The following is a 20,463-nucleotide window of genomic DNA, read 5'->3' as shown; positions in this document are numbered from 1 at the left end:
AGCCACAAATGTATATCTTCTTGCTTCGGGATATGCTCCCTTCAATAAACCTAACGGCTACCCAGCTCCTTGTGAACATGTGTAGCAAAGACCACTTCTCTCCAGCACTGCTCTTCATGCTAATCAACGTAGGATGCATATTCCAGCAAAGTATATCTCTACAGTCCATCCTTCCCAATTCAGATTTTTCACTACATCACCCAAGCTACAGCCTACAGGCATCCAGTGGGCATGGTTAGACTTTCCCAGTTGAAAACCAAAGTTGATAACTTTCCAGTTCTGTCACTCCTTCCTCTCTTCTGTCAGTATCTGAACATTCAGAATAAAAGTTACAGGGTTTATAATTCGGAACTATGCATGTTTCTGACCTTATGTATTTATAAATTGTGTACATCGTTGACCTGTTGGTCTCCGGCAACTTCAGAAGACTTAATAAATAATAGAATTTGCAACTTGCATTTGGCTAACCGAACGTCAGTCACTTGACCAGATGGGAGCATTGTCTGTACAGTATATTCCTCCTGCTCATGGTCATTCCAATTGGCAAGTTGTCTTCAGTCTGGTAACAGCTAAGGAACTGTAACTTGAATGGATGGGTACCTGTATGTCAAATAAGCAGATGCTGCTTCCAGGTTAGATAATGTCCTGTTTGTTGGATGGGTTCAGAAACTGGCCAGAATCACAAGTGGTGTGCATCGTGCGTGAGTAGGACTCCTGGTTACAGTGAGAAGGGGATCTGTGATTTCAGTGGGTAGAGAACGCAGCCCCGGCTTGAACCATGGTTCAGTAGGGTAGGTACATTATAAAGTCCCAATAATGGGTAAATAACTTTGCTACACAAACATCATGTATGTAACATGACAGTTATCAACTCATTACATATGTGAGAGGGCATGAGGAGCATGGGAGGTAACAGAGCCTCAAGGAGAGCACACACAGCTGAGTAACAGCCTAATCTCATGGCTTAATCCCATATCACTCTGCCCGTACCAAATCACCTGTGCCATATTCTTTATAGAGGAGGTGTTTGGGCGCTAGATAGAATTGTGGCATACCGAAAGGCTTCTGAAGCAGGAGGAGCACAGTGGACTATAGGGTGTCCTCTGTCAATGTAGAGAGGCCCCTGCCTGAGTGAAGCACCATGACCTGCCCAGCTTCCTTTATCAACACATAAACTCCTGTCTTTAGCAGGCAAAGTAAAGCGTGCCAGACAAGGCCTTATTGTTTTAGTCCCTGTGACAGGGACATTGCAGTGCAGTAATTGATGTGTTGTTATCGTCTCGGGACCTGAATCCAAATATGTAGTGCCATATTTCCCAGAAGGATACGGTGCTGTGTAGGAAATGTTATTTTAGGTAAGTAGAGAACTGAGCCTCGCAAAAGTAAATACTAGCGGCTCATATACATAGATATATATTCCTTGTATTCCGTGAACTGGTGGGGATCTAGCTCAGAATGTGTACGGACCTGTACTCTAAATTTGTAGACATCAGTGCTCTGAATTTTGTAGGTTTTATTGATTTGCATGGGTATCACATGTGTATAGACCTGTGCTCTGAAAGGGTAGAGACCAATGTCAGAGATTTGCAGAGACCTCTGCCTCTGAAAGATAAGTACCTGGAGAACAGTGCCACAGATGGGTAGGGGGGTTCTAGCATGGATTGGATAGGGCCTGCATTCAGACTGCAAGCACTGTATGGTAGAAGGTGATTTATTGGAAACTGTGTTTGGTAAGAGTACCAAACAGTATTCATTATGACGAGGGGCTGGCGCTCCTGAATCGGTTGGAACCTTTGTTTGGAATTGATGGGGCTGCTGGGTGCAGGAAGTGAAGAGATGGGTAGGAACGCATGGCTTTTGTGGGTGGAACCCAAGGTCCCAACTGAGTAGGCTTCTGTGTCTTGGATGGTAAAGATACCTGTGATTGATAAGTACATGTACCTCCTCAATTACAAGGTTGCTTTAGAATGTGGTTGCATTCTAGATGTTTTCTGGATGCTAAAACACAGCATGACAGCTTCTAGCAGATACATGAGGAAATGTGAGCTGCAGGGTGCAAGATTGCTGCATTTCTTTGCTCATTGGCACCTAGGCTGGAATGGAGACTAAAATGGAGAAATTCATATATATTGGATGGTTGTGGACCAGCACCATCTATGGATAGGACTTTGATCTGAATAGGCAAAGGCCAAAGCATTGTAAGGGTAGGGGCATGTGCCCTCCTAGGACAAGCACCTATTCCTAACACAGGCTTGAGTGATTCCTCTAGATAAGTAGGAGCCAGTGACTTTGATGGGTGAAGACCTGCAAATGATATGGCAAGGGGTTGTGGCCAGGAGGTAGTAATTTGTGCCATGGATGGCTGGTAACTGTTGACATGGATTGGTAGTTACCTTCACTTTGAATTATCATGGACCAGTGCACTTTATAAGTAGGGACCAGTTCAGTGGGTTAGGAGGAGACTATGCCTTGGATAGATAGGGCGTGCCTGGGTACATCCTCTTCCCTGGCTAAGTAAAGATAGATGCCTTGGATGCTGATTAATTGATCCCCTGACATATAGATGGTGGGGCCAGTGCCACGGATGAGTGGTGGCAAATATCCTTGAATGGATGGGGATGTGCCAGATTCCAAACATGTTGGACATTTAGTTATTTGTATATATATTTATGTAATGCATGAAGGAATGATTTTACAAGACATGTGGTACACAAAATCAAAGATACAATGACAACATGGTGATAGGGTAGAGTTTAACATCAGGTATGTTTCAATTGATCTATTTAAATATTGATACAGACTGAATGTTCACTTTGAAGATATAATGGATAATTGAGAATCTTCTCGAAGTAGGTAGTGCTGTACTTTTTGATACCCACTTTGAATGCTAATAGCAGCAAAGCCAATGACAATTCAAGCTGAGTGTGTGCCAACAAGGAGGGGTGCAGTGGTGCAATGATCTGAATATTGAGATAGCTCAGGGGGTGTAGGCTTAGACAGTGTGATTAAAAGGGACCTAATAGACAGAGGTACGTATTAAGATGGCACTGGTCTGCCATATAATGGCAAAGTCATTAATGTATTTGGAAATTGGGCTGAGAAATTTGAAAAGTACAATTTTACACTAAGAGCTAGTACTGACATGTATAATTAGATAGTGCGCCTTAAAATGTTGTGTAAGTTAAGAAGGACAGGCTAAAAGACTGAGAGCCATGTGAAAGACTGACAGGTTGAGTAGAGCAGAGAGGCTGTTGCCCAAATCCAAAGAGACCTTTTAGTGTATGGGAAACACAGATCTCGGCACATGAGGACGATGTGGTAACTCTCAAACATCAGGTATCTAAACTGATGTTCATGATGGCCACTCTAGACAAAAGGGTGGAAGATCCTGAAAAACATTCTAAGCGCAACAATCTACACTCTGTTGGGCTCCCAGAGGGAGTGGAAGGATCTGGGTTGAGTGTCCTTCTGGAGGACTGGTTCTGGTCCTGGGTCTAGACAGACAAATTGTCTTGCTGCTTTGTGGTGAAAAGGGCACATCGAGCCTTAACTACGAGGCCTCCGCCCAGAGCCCGTCCAGTAATAACACACATCTTTAATTTCCGAGACCGTGATACTAACCTTCTTGAGGCTTGGAATCAACAGGACCTATGACAGCTTAACATTAAAATCCTGATTTTACAAGACTATGGCCCTCATTCCGACCCTGGCGGTTTCAAACCGCCAGGGTGGAGGACCGCGGGAGCACCGCCGACAGGCCGGCGGTGCTCCAATGGGCATTCTGACCGCGGCGGTAAAGCCGCGGTCGGACCGGCAACACTGGCGGTCTCCCGCCAGTGTACCGCCGCCCATAGGAATCCTCCAAGGCGGCGCAGCTAGCTGCGCCGCCGAGGGGATTCCGACCCCCCCTACCGCCATCCAGTTCCCGGCGGTTCTCCCGCCGGGAACCGGATGGCGGTAGGGGGGGGTCGCGGGGCCCCTGGGGGCCCCTGCAGTGCCCATGCCACTGGCATGGGCACTGCAGGGGCCCCCGTAAGAGGGCCCCTAAATGTATTTCACTGTCTGCTTTGCAGACAGTGAAATACGCGACGGGTGCAACTGCACCCGTCGCACAGCTTCCACTCCGCCGGCTCGATTCCGAGCCGGCTTCATCGTGGAAGCCTCTTTCCCGCTGAGCTGGCGGGCGGCCTGAAGGCGGCCGCCCGCCAGCCCAGCGGGAAAGTCAGAATCACCGCCGCGGTCTTTCGACCGCGGAACGGTATTCTGGCGGCCCCCGACAGGCCGGCGGCGACCGCCGCCGGCCAATGTCGGAATGAGGGCCTATATCTGGGTGGCCCAGTAGAGACGGTGCTCCTTTTGAAGAAGTTAAACAGAGGTTCTGTGCACTGAACATCTGCTGCATGTGTCTATTCTCGGCCCACCTCAAGGTCATTTGTGATTCATCAACCTACTTTTTTGACAACCCAGATCAGGCCTGGGAATAGGCAAAAGAGCGGCAACCCCTGCAGCTCCTGCGATCAGGGAATCAGGCAGATTCAAAGCCAAGGGTTTCGCCCCAGAAGAACAGCTCCAGATCCAGGAAGGCTGCATCGGGCCGGTGTGTGAGACAGACCTTGGTGAGCCCACTGCCTGTGGAGGGGAACCCTAAATGAAGTAGAGCCAAGCATGACTCTCACTGACATCCCACAGCTGTTCGAGTCCTCCAACAGTGTGCCCGAATCTTTGCCGGACGATCTGACTGAGCAGAGATAAGAGGCCCATACATGACCATGATTACCAGGAGTGGGAATGTATACCTCACTGCCAGACACTTTGACTCTGTGGAGGTGTTAGGTAGAAGAAGATTTTTTTGTTTCCTTTATACATGGTTTATATGTTTAAAGGCCTTTATTTATTTACATTTCAATAACAAAAACTGCTGTCAGGCATCGTGATCCTCCACATGGGTGAATGAAGAAGCCGTCTGAGTTTCCTCCAGATAATTTCATGTTTTGAATATGGGCGACAGATGTTTCAGGGAAGGAAGTGTGGTGTGAAGGGTTGTTGGGGGGATTGTGTTGTTTTGAGTGGGACTGTTGTTTTGATGTGTTTTGATTTCAGGTATTTACCACATAAGTTCTCCATGTGTTTATTTTGTCTTCTGGGCTAAACTCTGGGGTACCCTGGACTGACCGGGTGCCCTTTGTCCAAGTTGGAGATTCAGTGCATGCCATCTGTTAGGCTCAAGGTATGCCGCATTTGTGGAGGAGGAATTGTAAACCTTCTTCCACACTAATGTGAACTTTGTGTCTTCGGCTATGACGATGTGGGAAGCGAGTGAACCTACTCTACGGGGCCTGCTCAAGGGTTATGTGCGATGGAAGGAACTAGAACAGCAGGAACAAATACCGGAATTGGAAACCCACATCTTTCCCTTGAAACAGCAGGTTTGTGGGCCCGACCCGGGTGAGACAGGTCTCCTTTTGGCGATGGCATGATCTAAACTGAGATAGGTCTCCCTGTTAAACTGGGAGATAAATCCAGTAAGCTGTTATACTGGCTGCCGACCCAAGATATCTCTAACAGGATTGTACCTGCCATTAGAGATTCCTCTGAACCCTCTGTGGGGAATTGCCTGTGGCTGTTCAAAGATTTGCAACATTCTACCAGGACCTTTATAAGCCACTCCTGCCCCCTATAAAGGCTGAGAACCCCCTTCTCTGGCATATACCTCTGCCTTTAATATCTCCCTTTCTGGACTGAGAACTGGCTCTAGCTCTGATGGCTGAAAAGATGGACCAGGTTATATCTGACCTCCAGTCAGGTAAAACTTCGGACCCGGATGGCTTAACCATCTAATACTTTAAATGCTACTGTACCTTATTGGTGCATCACCTTCTGGCTTCTACACTGTGCAGGCATCAAACTGAGGCTCATTCCACACAGACTTAAACAATGCCATTATTGTCGTTATACCTAAAGGGGGACTGTCCGTGGACCGATACTCCTCCTACCAACTGATCTCTCTTATTAATGTAGACATCAAGATCTTCGCTAAAGCTCTGGTGGCTAGACTAAGTCAGACGTTGTCCCATTTAATCCATCCAGATGAATGTGGCTTTATGCCAAGCAGAAGTAGCTGGCACTGCATTCGAAGAGTGCATCTGGCCCAATCTCAGTCACACCGCCTGGACCTCAACCTAGCCCTTCTCCTTGTAGATTTCCAAAAGGCATTCACCTCGGTCTTCTGGTCATTTCTCAAGTTTGTGCGCCAGCAAGCTGGCTTCAGACTATATTTCCATAATATGGTGCGCCTCCTATACAACGCCCCCACTGCCCAGGTCCAGGTCTATGAAGTTCTGTCTTCACCCTTTCCCATCTACAGGGGTACACAACATGGATGCCCTTTATCCCTGCTGCTGTTCGCCTTGGCCATAGAGCCCCTGGCCAGAGGGAGGTGTCAATGACCGAATGGCCCTGTATGCAGACGGTGTACTCCTCTTCCTCAGCGACCCACAGACCTCAGGCCCTAGGTGTCTTGAAATCCTCTGTCTCTGTGAGAAGTCCTCTGGTCTGCTGATCAATGCATGTAGGTCCCTCTTAGTGGTGGTGGCCGGTGAGGCCGCGGGGCAACATTGGTGCGTGAGTTACCAGTCCTTCTGAACTCTTTTATGTACCTGGGGATTCATATCTTATGCCTTCCGGACTTGGCCTGGTACCTCAAGTTTTATCCCCTGTCATCTGCCCTAGACAGGGACCTGAGCAAGTGAGCTACCTGCCCTTGGTGGGGTGTATTGCTGTCTTTAGAATGATGTGCCTCCCCCGGTACCTATATATTCTAATTAATTTTCATATATCCGATTCCCCATGGGTGGTTACGTTCCCTGACCTCGAAGCTGACGTCTTTTGTTTGGGCAAACAGCACTGGCTGGCCTTCACCTCAGTGCGAAAGTCTCCTTTCGATGGAGGCCTTGGCATGACCAATATTTATGACTATTGCTGCTCATTTAGTTCCCATCAATGAATGGTTTACAGGGGGTAGGACGACCCAGCATACCATCTGGAGCTACACCTGTGGGGGTTCGAGGGGCTTCTCGACCTGCTCTATGGTGGCCGGATGCCCTTAACGGTGCCCTCCTGTACCCGAGAGGCGGTGCTCTGCTGGAAGGTGGCCTGGTGCTGAATCCAATAAGACCGCCATCTAACAGATATGGCTTCTCTATGGCGGGGCACCTGGCTTCAGCAGGTATCGGGTCTTGAGGGTTTTGCCCAAGGGACCAGATAGGTATTACATACCCGTGGGACATTCACAGAGAAGGGACTCTCATGTCCTTTAAGGAATTAAGAGACCAATATACCTTATCCCATACACAATCCATTTGATTCCTCCAGTTGCATCATGCTTTGTGAGTTCATCTCCCAACAGATGCCCAAATCCCCCAAAATAATCCGCTTAAGGCAAAACTTTTTATGGGGCACTTAGGTAGAGGAGCCACATCAGCGATTTATTGCTCATTGATTATTAACACGGTGGATGAGTTTCCCTCTCTCTGGCAGAAATGGGAGGGTTGGGAGATTGAGTTGGATGACAACGTCTGGAGGGAGGCACGTTTGGCCCTGAGAGAGCTGACGATTTCATTGTGATTGAAAATGATCCAAATTAATTATCTTCATGAAACTTATCTGTCCCTCCATACGACAGATGGGCAGAATAACCCAGGCTGCATGTGCTAGCTGTTCTCACCATGACACTGATTTCTATCATGTGACCTGGTATTATTCGGCTCTCCGCTCCTTTTTGGATGATGTGAGACATGAGATTTTGGCTGTATTAGGCCATTCAGTTAATGTGGGTCCCTTAGTGGCACTTTTGTGCCTTTAGGGGGAACTGGGTGGGCCACGCACCGAAGGAATCTTCATAGGTTGGCGTGCTTGGTGGCAAAAAGAGATATTGCTCATCAGTGGAAGCAGCCTGCACCCCTGTTGCTGTTGACCTGGCAAGGGGGGTCGACTGGTGTGCAAACCAGGAAAAGCCAGGATATGAGGCGCAGGGGTGCCCCCCAAAAGCCGACATAATGAAATGTTGTTTGAGATGACTATTCAGTTGTCTATATCTCCACAATCTCTAGAACGTTTCCAAGACTCTTATTGTCTCTAATAGGCTATGTATAATGGGGTAACCTAGGGAAAAAGCAGACAACAGCAGTATCTCACTGGCAACGCAATGTACATTGAACAACAAATCTGCCATGTTCAGCAGCACCCTTTCATGAAATACACCAGCACTCAGGAATAGAGCACCACACCAAGAACACTAGGTTGCACCCCTGACAAATTGAGCAGCACTCTGCCACAGCGAATAAAGCTATACACCTTTCACATTAAGCACTGCTTTGACACAACGAGAAGTATCTTTGGCAGACTGAACTACATCCCTGGCCAACTGGTAGTAAGCAGCACTGGAACACTTCCCCTGTCACGTGGATCAGTATCACAGTATGTTTAGTAGTCCCATGGTATTTGAGCAGCACTTTGTAAATCCTCCATCTCGCACTCTGAGCCGCCCACTGCCGTACTACATTGTACGCCATGAAAACCTCTGGCAAGCTGCGCAAAGCTTTGACATATTAAGAAGCAATGAGATGCGCCCTTGCTTAGTAGTGATCAAGCACACTGAGAGCTAACTAGATGTTGCTAGCATCACATTGGCACATTTAGTAGCAGCTCATTACTGACAGCAACATAACACATTGAGCAGCACCCTGGCTTAGCGCAAACCCCCTAACATATTTTACAATACCCTTCCATACTTAGCAAGGATTTGGCTTACTGAGCAACACCCTGATTATGTCATCTTAAGCGGCGGGCTTGCGTTTCTAGCCGCACCCTAGCAGAGTGAGCAGCATGGTGATTGTCAGTTTCTTCTATGTTTAATCTGCATATTGGTGTTACTAGTAGATACGTGGCATATTGCACAGCATCCACGTTTTATTGAGAGCGCCTGGAATATATTCAGGCATATATGAGCAGCTCCGTGACCTATGAAGTCAGTAGTTTGGCACCAGCAAGTAATACCTGCAATCTGGCGACATTTCATTTTCCGGTAAGGTAACTGTGATGGGCCAGTGACAAGCAAAGGAGCTGAGATGAGCATTTTTTCACCTGTACAGTTTGCACACTAGTATTATTTCTCCTGGCATATGATTCAGGGTGGTGGCGTTTTCAGCTGGGATGCAGCGTTTCAGATAAATCCTATGTATTCTCTGACAAAAAAAAAAAAATCTGATTGGATCTGTGAGGTGTTTGTTGCTTAGTGTGGTATACTTTAAAGTATTGGTACATTTTATAAGCGCTAGTGTTTACTATTAACGCGAGATGTATACAAAAACCAACTATTCGTTTTGTAAACGTGCATGTATTTTATTCTATACCATAATTACAGAGTCGCTTTCTAAGCACTGTTTGTTCACTTCAAATTACCTCTCTTTCAGGATACAACAGACTATGTTGCATACGTAGCGAAGGATCCAGTCAATCAAAGAGGTAGGACAAACCAAAATGGATATTCATTATATGTTGCATTGCAAATCGACTCTGCTTATGTCACTGAACCAGAATGAGCCCTCAACAGGCTCTCAACTCATCATCCATCTGGATAGTTGTGCACTGTGTGCAGTTGTATCTTACACGTCTTTCCCAGGTCTAAGACTTGAAATGTGTTCTCATAACCCACTTTGATCGACAACATACTGCACTGTGAGCGGTAAACGTAGCATTTTGACGACATTGTTCATTTTTGAAGCGAACATCTACAGATGTACATTAATTGGTTTTGAAAGCTGAACCTATTCGGCTCGTAATTAAAAATCCACAATTGCTCATTTTTGAACTTCAGGAAACAGTTGTAAAATCATCTATTTATGCAATTGCTAGGAAAATAAAGCTCCTGGTCCTGATTACAAGGGCTGCATTCCAGGGTGTACCCAAGGATCGAAATCGCAAGTTGTGTGATAATTATCACACCCTCACAATTTTCCTCTGATACAGCATGATTACAAGTCTCACAGGAAAATTCAAACTGCTACATAAACCCACTGCTGACACATGGTCTTAATTACGAGCTGTACAATGTTTATCATAGCCAGTAGTTGCAGTGCGTGATAAAGGTCACATCCACTGTTACATTTCGGCAGGTCAAACCTGCTCCAACCCCATGACTGAAAAAGGCCTGGGGCCTGGCCAAAAGTCTAAAATCGGGCCCTGGTGATTATCGAGACAAGCCATTTTTTGTGGTAAGCACTTGAAGTTGTATGCTGCTCCCAATTAAAGGGAAAAACTTCAGAAATAGGTGCTTTTTATCAGGCCAATGAATTCGGAACCCTGATGTGTCAGATGTTATCTAATCATCAAGACCACTTGTATTAAGGCACATATATTCAAGCAGGCCAAGCATTACTAAATCTATCAAGAAAAAGGCCTGCAAATAAGGCAAATCATGTAGCATTCTGTGGTTAGACCTCATTTTCTAGTAACCGTGGGTTAATAGTATTTCACAGGGTGTGGTAAATAACCCACCCTACTCCGCGAAAGTTGCAATCAGGGCGTTAAACTAACAGAAATGCCTGTATGCACTATTTCTTCCACCTCCATGCTTGTGCCTCCGCCCTTCCTCGTTTTCTCCTTCATCGTTTGGCTTTGTACTTGTACAATAGTTGTTATGTACGAACTGGTCCCAACACGCTATTGTGTAAAGTCGTCTAATACCTTTAAGTCTTGTTTACTCTTTATGGATATATTAAAACCATAAAAATATAAGATTCAAATATAATTAGATGTGCAGAAGAACAATGAGTTTTGCATAAGCATCTGGGGTGGTCTGCTGGTCATCAATTCATTTGGTATAGAATTCTTCAAAAAGTATTATTTAGACATTTCATTTTTTTTATTTTACACTGATTTCATTTGTGAAAAGGTATTTGAATTTACTATACTTCTAAAACCAAAACAAGAATAATAGTTCACCTCATAAATCAGAAATGAATGCTGAACGACCGTGGACACAGAGCTACTCACCTGCATTACGTGTCTCATTTAAAAAAACAATTGTGCCACTACAACGCCAGCTTCATGCCACTAAGGCATATTTTATCTCCCCTCATTTGGCTTCCTCATCCAGTACAGCTTGGGACCGATTTAGAATACCTGGCTCCATCATGGTATCCTACTGTCTGGTCACCCCTGGAGTGCTTCCTCAAACACTTTGAAACTATCTATCTTCATTTGTGATAAAATCAAGAAAATTTAACTTTAAGTACCGGACCGCGGAAGCTTCAACTAGTTCTGCTGAGCCAGCTTCCCTCTATGTGTCGCGCCGCGCGGTGCGGCGCGAGCCGAGAGCTCGACTTCGACCGGGCGTTCGGCTCGGGCCGCGCACCGCGTTATTAAGACGCGGCGCGCCCCCAGCCTCTCCTGCGCGTTTCGAGGCCCCAGATTTGCTTGGGGCCTCGTTCTTCCTTCTGCCTTTCACTGTCCCAGGGGTCTCTGAACCCTCTTACCTGTTTTTCTTCGTTTCTTTGTCCTTTCTTCTGTTTGCAGTCTGTTGTGTGCCTTTCTTTATGTCTTTTCCTCCTTCCCAGATTCCTGTGCTTTCCCAGCATTCCTTGTTCCCTATTCTCTATGGTTCCTCTACTATTCTGTTCTATACATTGTTTCCCTATCTAAGATGGTGTCCTTTTACTTCCTGTGGGGCACTTCCTGTTTGTTGGTATATAAGGGCTGTGTTTTTCCTCTTTCCTTGCGCTGCAACACTTTCTGCTCAGTTGGTGTCTTCGCTCCTGATTTCCTTGCCTTTTGGTTTTGGACTCAGCATTCTGTATTTTCTGATTTTTGCTCCTTTTGGATTCCTGTTTGTTGTTCTTGTTTTTCTCCAGGACTTTTCCTGTTTGGAGGTTTTTCCCCTTGGAAGGGGTTTTTCCCTCTGGCGCTACTTTCTGAAGGGCACGGTCTGTTCTTGGTGTCTCCATTGCCTACAGCACCGTGGCTACCAGAAAGAGTCGCCCCTTTTTGGGCCAAAGCCGAACATTGAAGATTCACGCCACCAGATCTGCAAATTCCAGGCGCAAGCAGCACGTGAGTCGTGACAGATTGCAGCGCCTAACCATTCCGACGTCCTCAAACACCATGGATAATACAGTGGCGGCTGCTGCAGATCCGGAGCAATCTCTGTTAACCACGATTCAGCAACAAGCCCAGGAGTTGCAACAACTACGTAATGAAAATGCTGCGTTACGACAGGCTTTGGCCCTCCGCACCAGTGATGTTCCGACAATCTCCGCTTCTACCCCTTGTTTCTCTGGTGAACCAACCAAGCTTCGCGAGTTCTTGGATGCTTTAACGGTGTATTTCGCCTTCCGACCTACTCAATTCTCCCACGACCGGACCAAGGTGGGTTATCTTATCAGTGCCCAAGAAGACTAAGGATCTTCGTCCGTGCCTGGATTTTCGAGGTCTGAATAAAATCACCATTAAAGATCGTTATCCTTTGCCTCTCATCAGGGACATACTGGAAGCAATCAGAGGGGCCCAACGTTTTACTAAATTGGATTTACGAGGAGCCTACCACCTTTTGCGCATAAGAGAAGGCGACGAATGGAAGACAGCATTCAGGACCCCATTTGGCCATTTTGAATATAGGGTTATGCCGTTTGGTCTTACTAACGCCCCGGCAATCTTCCAGAGATTTATGGACTCAGTGTTTTCAGACCTACTTAATCAGACAGTCGTGATCTACCTAGATGACATTCTTATTTATTCTAGAAATCCTGAACTCCATACTTCCCATGTGAAACAAGTTCTTCAAAGACTTCGTGATCATCAACTATTTTGCAAACCAGAGAAATGTGAATTCGACATAACGGAAGTCAAATATCTGGGCTATCATTTAAGTCCCACCGGCATAGCTATGGACCAAGAAAAGGTACAAGCTATCCTAGAGTGGCCTTCTCCTTCTACCATAAAAGAAACACAATGTTTCCTAGGTTTCGCAAACTTCTATCGACAATTCATTCTAGACTTTGCCAGTCAGACTAGCCACATAACTCACACCTTAAAGAAGGACAATTTAAAGAAGGGATTTGTCTGGACTGAGGCTGCTGAAGCAGCCTTTCAAAGCTTAAAGAGAGCCTTCACCCAAGCCCCCATCTTAAGACATCCAGATACCACCAAGCAATTTATAGTAGTAACTGATGCTTCTGAGAGAGCCATCGGAGCTGTCTTACTCCAACGACAAGAGGATGATGGCCTTGAACATCCTGTTTTCTATTTGTCTCATATCCTTTCCACAGCTGAACAACATTATTCCGTACTTGAAAGGGAATTATTGGCTCTGAAAACAGCCTGCCTTGAGTGGAGGCAGTTTCTGATGGGTTCCAAGGAACCATTTGAGGTGAGGACAGACCACCGTAATTTACAATGTTTAAGAAATTTTGTATGCCAGAATAGTCGTCAGGCCCGCTGGGCCTTTTTCTTCAGTCAGTACGATTTTTATATTACATATATTCCAGGATCCCAAAACATTCTGGCTGATGCTCTGTCTCGCCGATATCCAGAGTGCTCTCCTTCCTCATCCCAGTATCTTCTAGAACCCAGTAAGATCATTGGAGTGGCTCAGTCTTTCCTGGAAGAAGTACAACAAGAATACGCCAACCAATCGGACCATGACATAGAAGAACTAAGACCATTATTGTACAAGAAACAAGGATATTTTTATTACCAAGACCTGATATTCCTCCCTACAAACAAGGTGCAAAAGAAAGCATTACAAATGTGCCATGATTCCCCTGTAGCTGGTCACAGAGGCATCAAAGCCACACAAGAATTACTTTCACGATTTTTTTGGTGGCCTACCTGGAAACTGGATGTGGAAAGATACGTTCAGGCCTGTCCCATATGTGCCCAAGTCAAAATACCTCACACCAGACCGGCAGGATTACTACAACCTCTGCCTGTTCCATCGGCCCCATGGCATACTATCTCTACTGATTTTATGTGTTCGCTCCCACCATCAGCAGGAAACCGGGTTATCATGGTCACAGTGGATTCTTTCACAAAGATGGCTCATTTCACTGGCCTAAAAAAGCTGCCTACTTCCCAAGAACTAGGTCAAATATTCATAGATCATGTCTTCCGTCTCCATGGACTTCCACATACCATAATCTCTGATAGAGGACCTCAGTACATCTCCCGATTTTGGAAGCATTTTTGTAAAACACTGAATATGAATAGAGCCCTGTCTTCAGGGTTCCATCCTCAGACCAACGGACAGACTGAGCGTCTGAACCAAGGACTAGAGCAATATCTTCGATGCTTTTGCAATTCTACCCAAAGTAACTGGAGCACTTACCTCTCTTTAGCTGAATTTTCCTACAATAACTCAGTCCATAGTGCCTCCAAGGTCACTCCCTTTTTCTGTTCCTATGGTTTTCATCCTACCTCTTTCCCTACTTCTCCACAATCCAACTCTCCTCTACCTGCTATTAACTATTTCTCCAAACGCCTTCTCCAACTCCATAAACTAATTCGATCTAATTTGTTACATACCAAGAGGTATATGAAGAAGGCTGCAGACAAGAGACGTACAACCAATCCAAATTATCATCTGCAAGATAAAGTCTGGCTCTCCTCCAAATTCTTGCCCTCACGTCTCTCTCTAAACAAGTTCACACCTCGTTACTATGGGCCTTTCCGTATTCTCCAGTTGGTCAATCCTGTCACTGTCCGTCTTCACTTACCCCATACATGGAAGATCCATCCGGTTTTTCATGTTTCTCAGCTTAAACCTTATGTGCCTGATCCTTACTCACGTCAGTTTCCTTGTCCACCTCCTGTCCTTGTGAATGATGCTCCTGAATATGAAGTGCAGGAAATCTGTGACTCTCGTCTTTTTCATAAACGACTTCAGTATCTGATTCATTGGAAGGGTTATCCTCTCAGTGAATGTTCATGGGAAGATGCCTCTTCCGTTCACGCTCCTCTCCTGACTCAACGCTTTCACTGTTTATTCCCTCTTAAACCTGGGCCTTCGGGAGGGGGACCTACTGTCGCGCCGCGCGGTGCGGCGCGAGCCGAGAGCTCGACTTCGACCGGGCGTTCGGCTCGGGCCGCGCACCGCGTTATTAAGACGCGGCGCGCCCCCAGCCTCTCCTGCGCGTTTCGAGGCCCCAGATTTGCTTGGGGCCTCGTTCTTCCTTCTGCCTTTCACTGTCCCAGGGGTCTCTGAACCCTCTTACCTGTTTTTCTTCGTTTCTTTGTCCTTTCTTCTGTTTGCAGTCTGTTGTGTGCCTTTCTTTATGTCTTTTCCTCCTTCCCAGATTCCTGTGCTTTCCCAGCATTCCTTGTTCCCTATTCTCTATGGTTCCTCTACTATTCTGTTCTATACATTGTTTCCCTATCTAAGATGGTGTCCTTTTACTTCCTGTGGGGCACTTCCTGTTTGTTGGTATATAAGGGCTGTGTTTTTCCTCTTTCCTTGCGCTGCAACACTTTCTGCTCAGTTGGTGTCTTCGCTCCTGATTTCCTTGCCTTTTGGTTTTGGACTCAGCATTCTGTATTTTCTGATTTTTGCTCCTTTTGGATTCCTGTTTGTTGTTCTTGTTTTTCTCCAGGACTTTTCCTGTTTGGAGGTTTTTCCCCTTGGAAGGGGTTTTTCCCTCTGGCGCTACTTTCTGAAGGGCACGGTCTGTTCTTGGTGTCTCCATTGCCTACAGCACCGTGGCTACCAGAAAGAGTCGCCCCTTTTTGGGCCAAAGCCGAACATTGAAGATTCACGCCACCAGATCTGCAAATTCCAGGCGCAAGCAGCACGTGAGTCGTGACACTATGTCCCCTATAGAAGTTCTTATGGTATACAACAACCAAAGTCAGGCATGCCGGATGACCCATATCACTTAACCATTTTAAAATCTCTGTCACCAACTCTGGGCTAGAACGTATGTCGGCTATCCCCTCCTCTTTCCATACAGAAATTGATGTTGACAGGAATTGGTCCACGGTTCTGTAGGAAGAGCATCAGCTCTCCACTAAAAAAAAAGCTGTTCTGTGTCATAATGAGATTAAGAATTTCAGAAATATCACCGTTTTTCTTTTGTTCACAAGGCTCTTAAAACATGGTGCATTAGGAATAGCTATCTGCTAGGTTGGAAGATCTCGGAATTCTTCATCAGCTCCAGTTTGGCTTTAGAAGAGGACATAACAATAAGACCATCCTAGTGATAGTTCCTGACTCCCTCCAGTCCACCTGGAATCAGGATGTGCTGGCCAGACTATTGTTGCTTCCACTTTCCATGGCCTTTGGTCAACTTGATTCTCATCAACCGGCTTAAAGGTATCGGCCTTACTGGGTCAGGCTTAGATGGGTTCTCACCCTTTTCTCAAGACGGACTCATCCACTCTCCTTCAATATATTAAATTGTGGTGTTCCTCAAAGGTCCATTCTATTTCACATTCTTTTTAAATGTATATGTGCAGCCCTTAGGAGAGACAATCTGAATTTTTGACTTTCAGATGTTGTCATATTCTATTGTCATTTCTTGATGAAACTCAAATTCCAAATTTCCCAACTCATTGTTACCCCTTCAGAACTGTCTCATCTCATGGTCGAGGACTGGATGATGGTTAATATTGTCAAGTAGAATGGGGATTAGGTTTAGGGAAGGATGGGGGGAGGTGGGATTTTTTTGTTGTTGGTGATAATCGTTTGATTTGGAACAATACCTTTTGGCCTGCTTTGCTGGGTACTTCTCCATCTTTGGCGAGGGAAGTAAAACAATCTGGGCTTCTGGTTTGATTAAGAGCAATCCCTGAATGTCCAGAATCAGAAAACGCGTGTGGCTTGTTTTGCCATTTTGAGAACTGTGAGGAAAATACTTCCATTTTTGTGACAGAATAACTGGAATTCCCTGATCAGTAATACTATTCTCTTTCACCTACACTATGGGAATGCCATCTACATAGGCATCCCAAATGATCAAACCTGCAAACTACAGAGACTTCAAAGCATTGCTCTGTTATTGACTTCTTGCCTGATGATGTCTGATCTTGTTTTGGAGGGATGCCACGCTTCTCATTGGGAAGGATCAATGAAAGGTACTTTGTATTGACCATTTTGCCAAGTATAAGATTACTTCCAAGTACTACTTCCAAGTCACTATCTTTCTGGCTTCCTCAATATACACCGATCAGAGTGCATATATCACATGCTGTGCCACTCCTGCAGGTCCACCAATTTTTTGACATTTTCAGGCAAGAGGGTTATCTTTCAGGGTCTTGGGTCCCACACTGATGTAAAATCTTCCCCTTGACCGTTGGCTGATCTCTTCTCGTTCATTGTTCCATAAAAGATTAAAACCTACCCCTTCTGTGAACCGTTCTTCTTCTCCCCTTAGTTTCCCAGCCTTCCCTCCTCCATGCCAAGATGCCAGCATGTGTAAGGGCATGCTCTAGAAATCATCACATATCCAACTCCATGTTTGGTGGCAAGGATAGTTCAAGGCTGTTAATCATATCTGTTATATGGAGGTATAGGTATTCAATAAATACTGCTGCTTATTAGCTATATTCAACATAACAAACAGTGTTTAGAAGACAAATCTACTGCTGTGTTTCATAAGGAAGCTTCTATCCAAAAGATATTCCACATTCCGTTTTTTTTCTTTGCCAATTTGTTCTGTGGAATAACTACCCACAGTTTTAATTGTCCCATCATGGGGCTCTAATGCGACATGGTGTGGGAGGTTTATGCATGATTATCGATTCTATTATGGAAAATGGCAGTGTGTATCTTAGTTTCCAGAGTTGTAAACTAACAATGAGTTTTGAATTGTGGGTCAACATGCAACTATGGGCTCAAACGATGTGTAACTTTAAAAAAAAACTTTTTATTGTGCATTTTGGTAGCTATAGAAGGGTATATATGCATATCAACGGAAAGAACGCACATATTTGTAAAAGGATGCATAACGATGTAAACATTTAAAATGCATGCATTCTCGGCAGATCAGAGCCACTTCCTTGCTCCTGCTGGAATACTTTTGTAATATGGTGCGAGCAGCTCAGCCGAAAGCAGTTTTTAGGGTCGAGCGCACAAGAGCTCTGCCCTGTTGTAATCTCTCTGTGGGCTTTTAACCATGCCCACTCTTGCTATTCATTTTTTTTTTAATGCTTTGTGTGCTGAGTTCCTTCCCAGAGGATTTCACTAAGTGAAAATTTGTGTTGGCCATCCCACTATGTCATGCTTCCTCCTGTTACAGCCTGTGATGGCCCCTTCTCCGGTTTCGGTTTGCTTTTCATCCCAGCCTCAATCCTTTCTAGACATTCATGCAGGAAGCCAATAACTCCCACGTTCATGGCGGCCGTGGCACTTTGAATTGACTTGCTTATGTCAACTGTTTTACTTTTCATTTTCAACTTAAGTGGCAAGAAAAGTTCAGTTAGAAATTTACAACGCTAATAACTCTAAGTCGAGCAAATGCAAGACCCATTGCATTGCAAATGCGTGTTATCACTTTAGCGTATTTCTTTTATGCCCAGTTTTTGCCAAGAACATGCTCTATTGCTCAAGAACATCATGCATGTGGCTATTCCAGATTTTGTCTTGCTCATTCACAGTAGTGTGTACATGGCAAAACAGTAAAGTACTATGTTTGACATCATGTAAAATGGTGTTGTGTTGCCACTTTCTTGTCCTCTGAAGTAGGTGCGTGTTGCTAATCCAGTCAATGTGTATACAACATAGAAATAAAGATCGTTGTAAAGGAGCCTGGCAGAGAATGAGAGCCAGATTTATTAAACTTCCACACAGTGCAACACAGCAAGCCACCTTGCTAAGCTATGTGAAAGGGAAGGAATGCACCATCTTTAACAAATACATGGTGAATTCCTATCCTTTCCTATTGCTGGCATACTTTTGGCTACCTTGCGCTAACGCACGCACCCTTGCATCATGGTGCAGGCAAAATTGTTTTTCTGCAGGAAGGGCCACCTGCCTGCACAAAAGGAATCCTCAGAGGCATTTTCCTCTTTTTATGTTTTTATGTGTGCTGCAGAAGGCAGCACACATAGAAAGAGTAAAAAACGAGGAGGGATAAAGATATTTCTCCTTGTTATGACTCCCCTGTAGAGGCACATCATTTTGATGCATTGCCAAGTCTACCACTAATGGTAAATCTGGGAATGCGCCAAAATCCAAGCGTGGATGCGTGAGAAAACCCACACTCCACCCACAAAACTCCACACCAGGGCAGAGTAACGCAAGGCAGCAATTTGTGCGGCCTTGTGTTATTCCAGATTTATTAAACCACTCAGGGCCACGCCAGGTGGCCTTACATGGCTTGATAAATTTGATTTTAGTGTTGTTGCACCCCCTTGCATGGCGCAAGGGTGACACAACTGTATGATAAATCTGGCGCAGAGAATCCTGTAAAAAGGATGCAATAATAATCCAAGATGTCCCCAACTGGTGTGAAAAGAACAAGTTACTTATCTTTCTGGTGGATACACTATAAAACATTCCATTGCAGGTTCCTTGACTCCAGAACACGCCAGGCATCATACTCGTTCCACAGACCACTGCAGCAGTGCTCTCATGCACCAGCAGATGGCGCTGTGCAGCTCCTCAACGCATTGGAAGTGACAGAACTCAGCTGCACCAGCCTTGCTGGTAAGGACTGGGAAGAAAGACCTGAGAGAAGGACATCCGGCTGCACCAAGGGAGAGATCGCATTCTGTTTGTCGGTTCTCATGCTGAGATGTTGCTGTTGTCGGCTGTTATACAATAAAGATGGGATACTCAAATTCAGTCTTTGTCAGTGCTCACTGAGAGACAAAACAGTTGTTCTCTTCCAAACTGCTGCCCTGGGGAATATGTACCTGCAGCACTTGCCTTTCTCCTGCACAGTACAGACAATTAACAAAAATATTCTGAAATTAATGGCAGGACAATTTTGCCCATTTCTCAGTTTTTTAATGGGATTTTGTTAATAATTGCGGGTCAATTTTGCACACTTCCGAATTTTTTATGTATTTCATTGAATTTAGATTTCTACAATTTACAGCAATTTAGTTAACTATAAAATGTGAAGCAGGAAACAATAATCAGCAAAAATTACTTAGCAAGCCAGTATACTCGCTGCTTTTCTCATCACTGCAGGGCATGCCCAAAGGATAAAAGATAGACATATTCTTGTTGATTCACAGAGCGACAGGATGTTTCACAAAGGGACCATTGTCTCCGAGTGCGAGAAGCAGACTGATGCCAGCAGATCAAGTTTAACTTTGAATTACAAGACCCTTCAGATGTCCGGCCTGTGTCAAGGGCCCACGGCTTGCTCCAGGGCATCGAGCCACCACTGGAATGTTAAATGGCACTTAATCCATTGGGCTGTGAAGAAAGCGCTTCATAAATACAGCTTTTGTTGTGCCTTAATTGGG

At 45.2% G+C, this 20,463-nt stretch overlaps 1 protein-coding gene across 1 annotated transcript in view; it reads left to right on the top strand.

The window, feature by feature from the left end:
* Positions 1–20,463, top strand: part of SHC4 (SHC adaptor protein 4) — a 271,212-nt gene that overhangs the window by 106,191 nt on the left and 144,558 nt on the right. Inside the window, exon 6 of the mRNA XM_069222504.1 lies at positions 9,471–9,522. Within this exon, the coding sequence (XP_069078605.1) occupies positions 9,471–9,522 (52 nt within the window). The remainder of the gene's footprint in view (positions 1–9,470; positions 9,523–20,463) is intronic.

This window comes from Pleurodeles waltl, chromosome 3_1 (assembly GCF_031143425.1).
Source record: "Pleurodeles waltl isolate 20211129_DDA chromosome 3_1, aPleWal1.hap1.20221129, whole genome shotgun sequence".
Lineage (NCBI taxonomy): Eukaryota > Metazoa > Chordata > Amphibia > Caudata > Salamandridae > Pleurodeles > Pleurodeles waltl.
The sequence above is the reverse complement of the archived record's forward strand: the minus strand, read 5'-3'. Positions and strand labels throughout refer to the sequence as shown.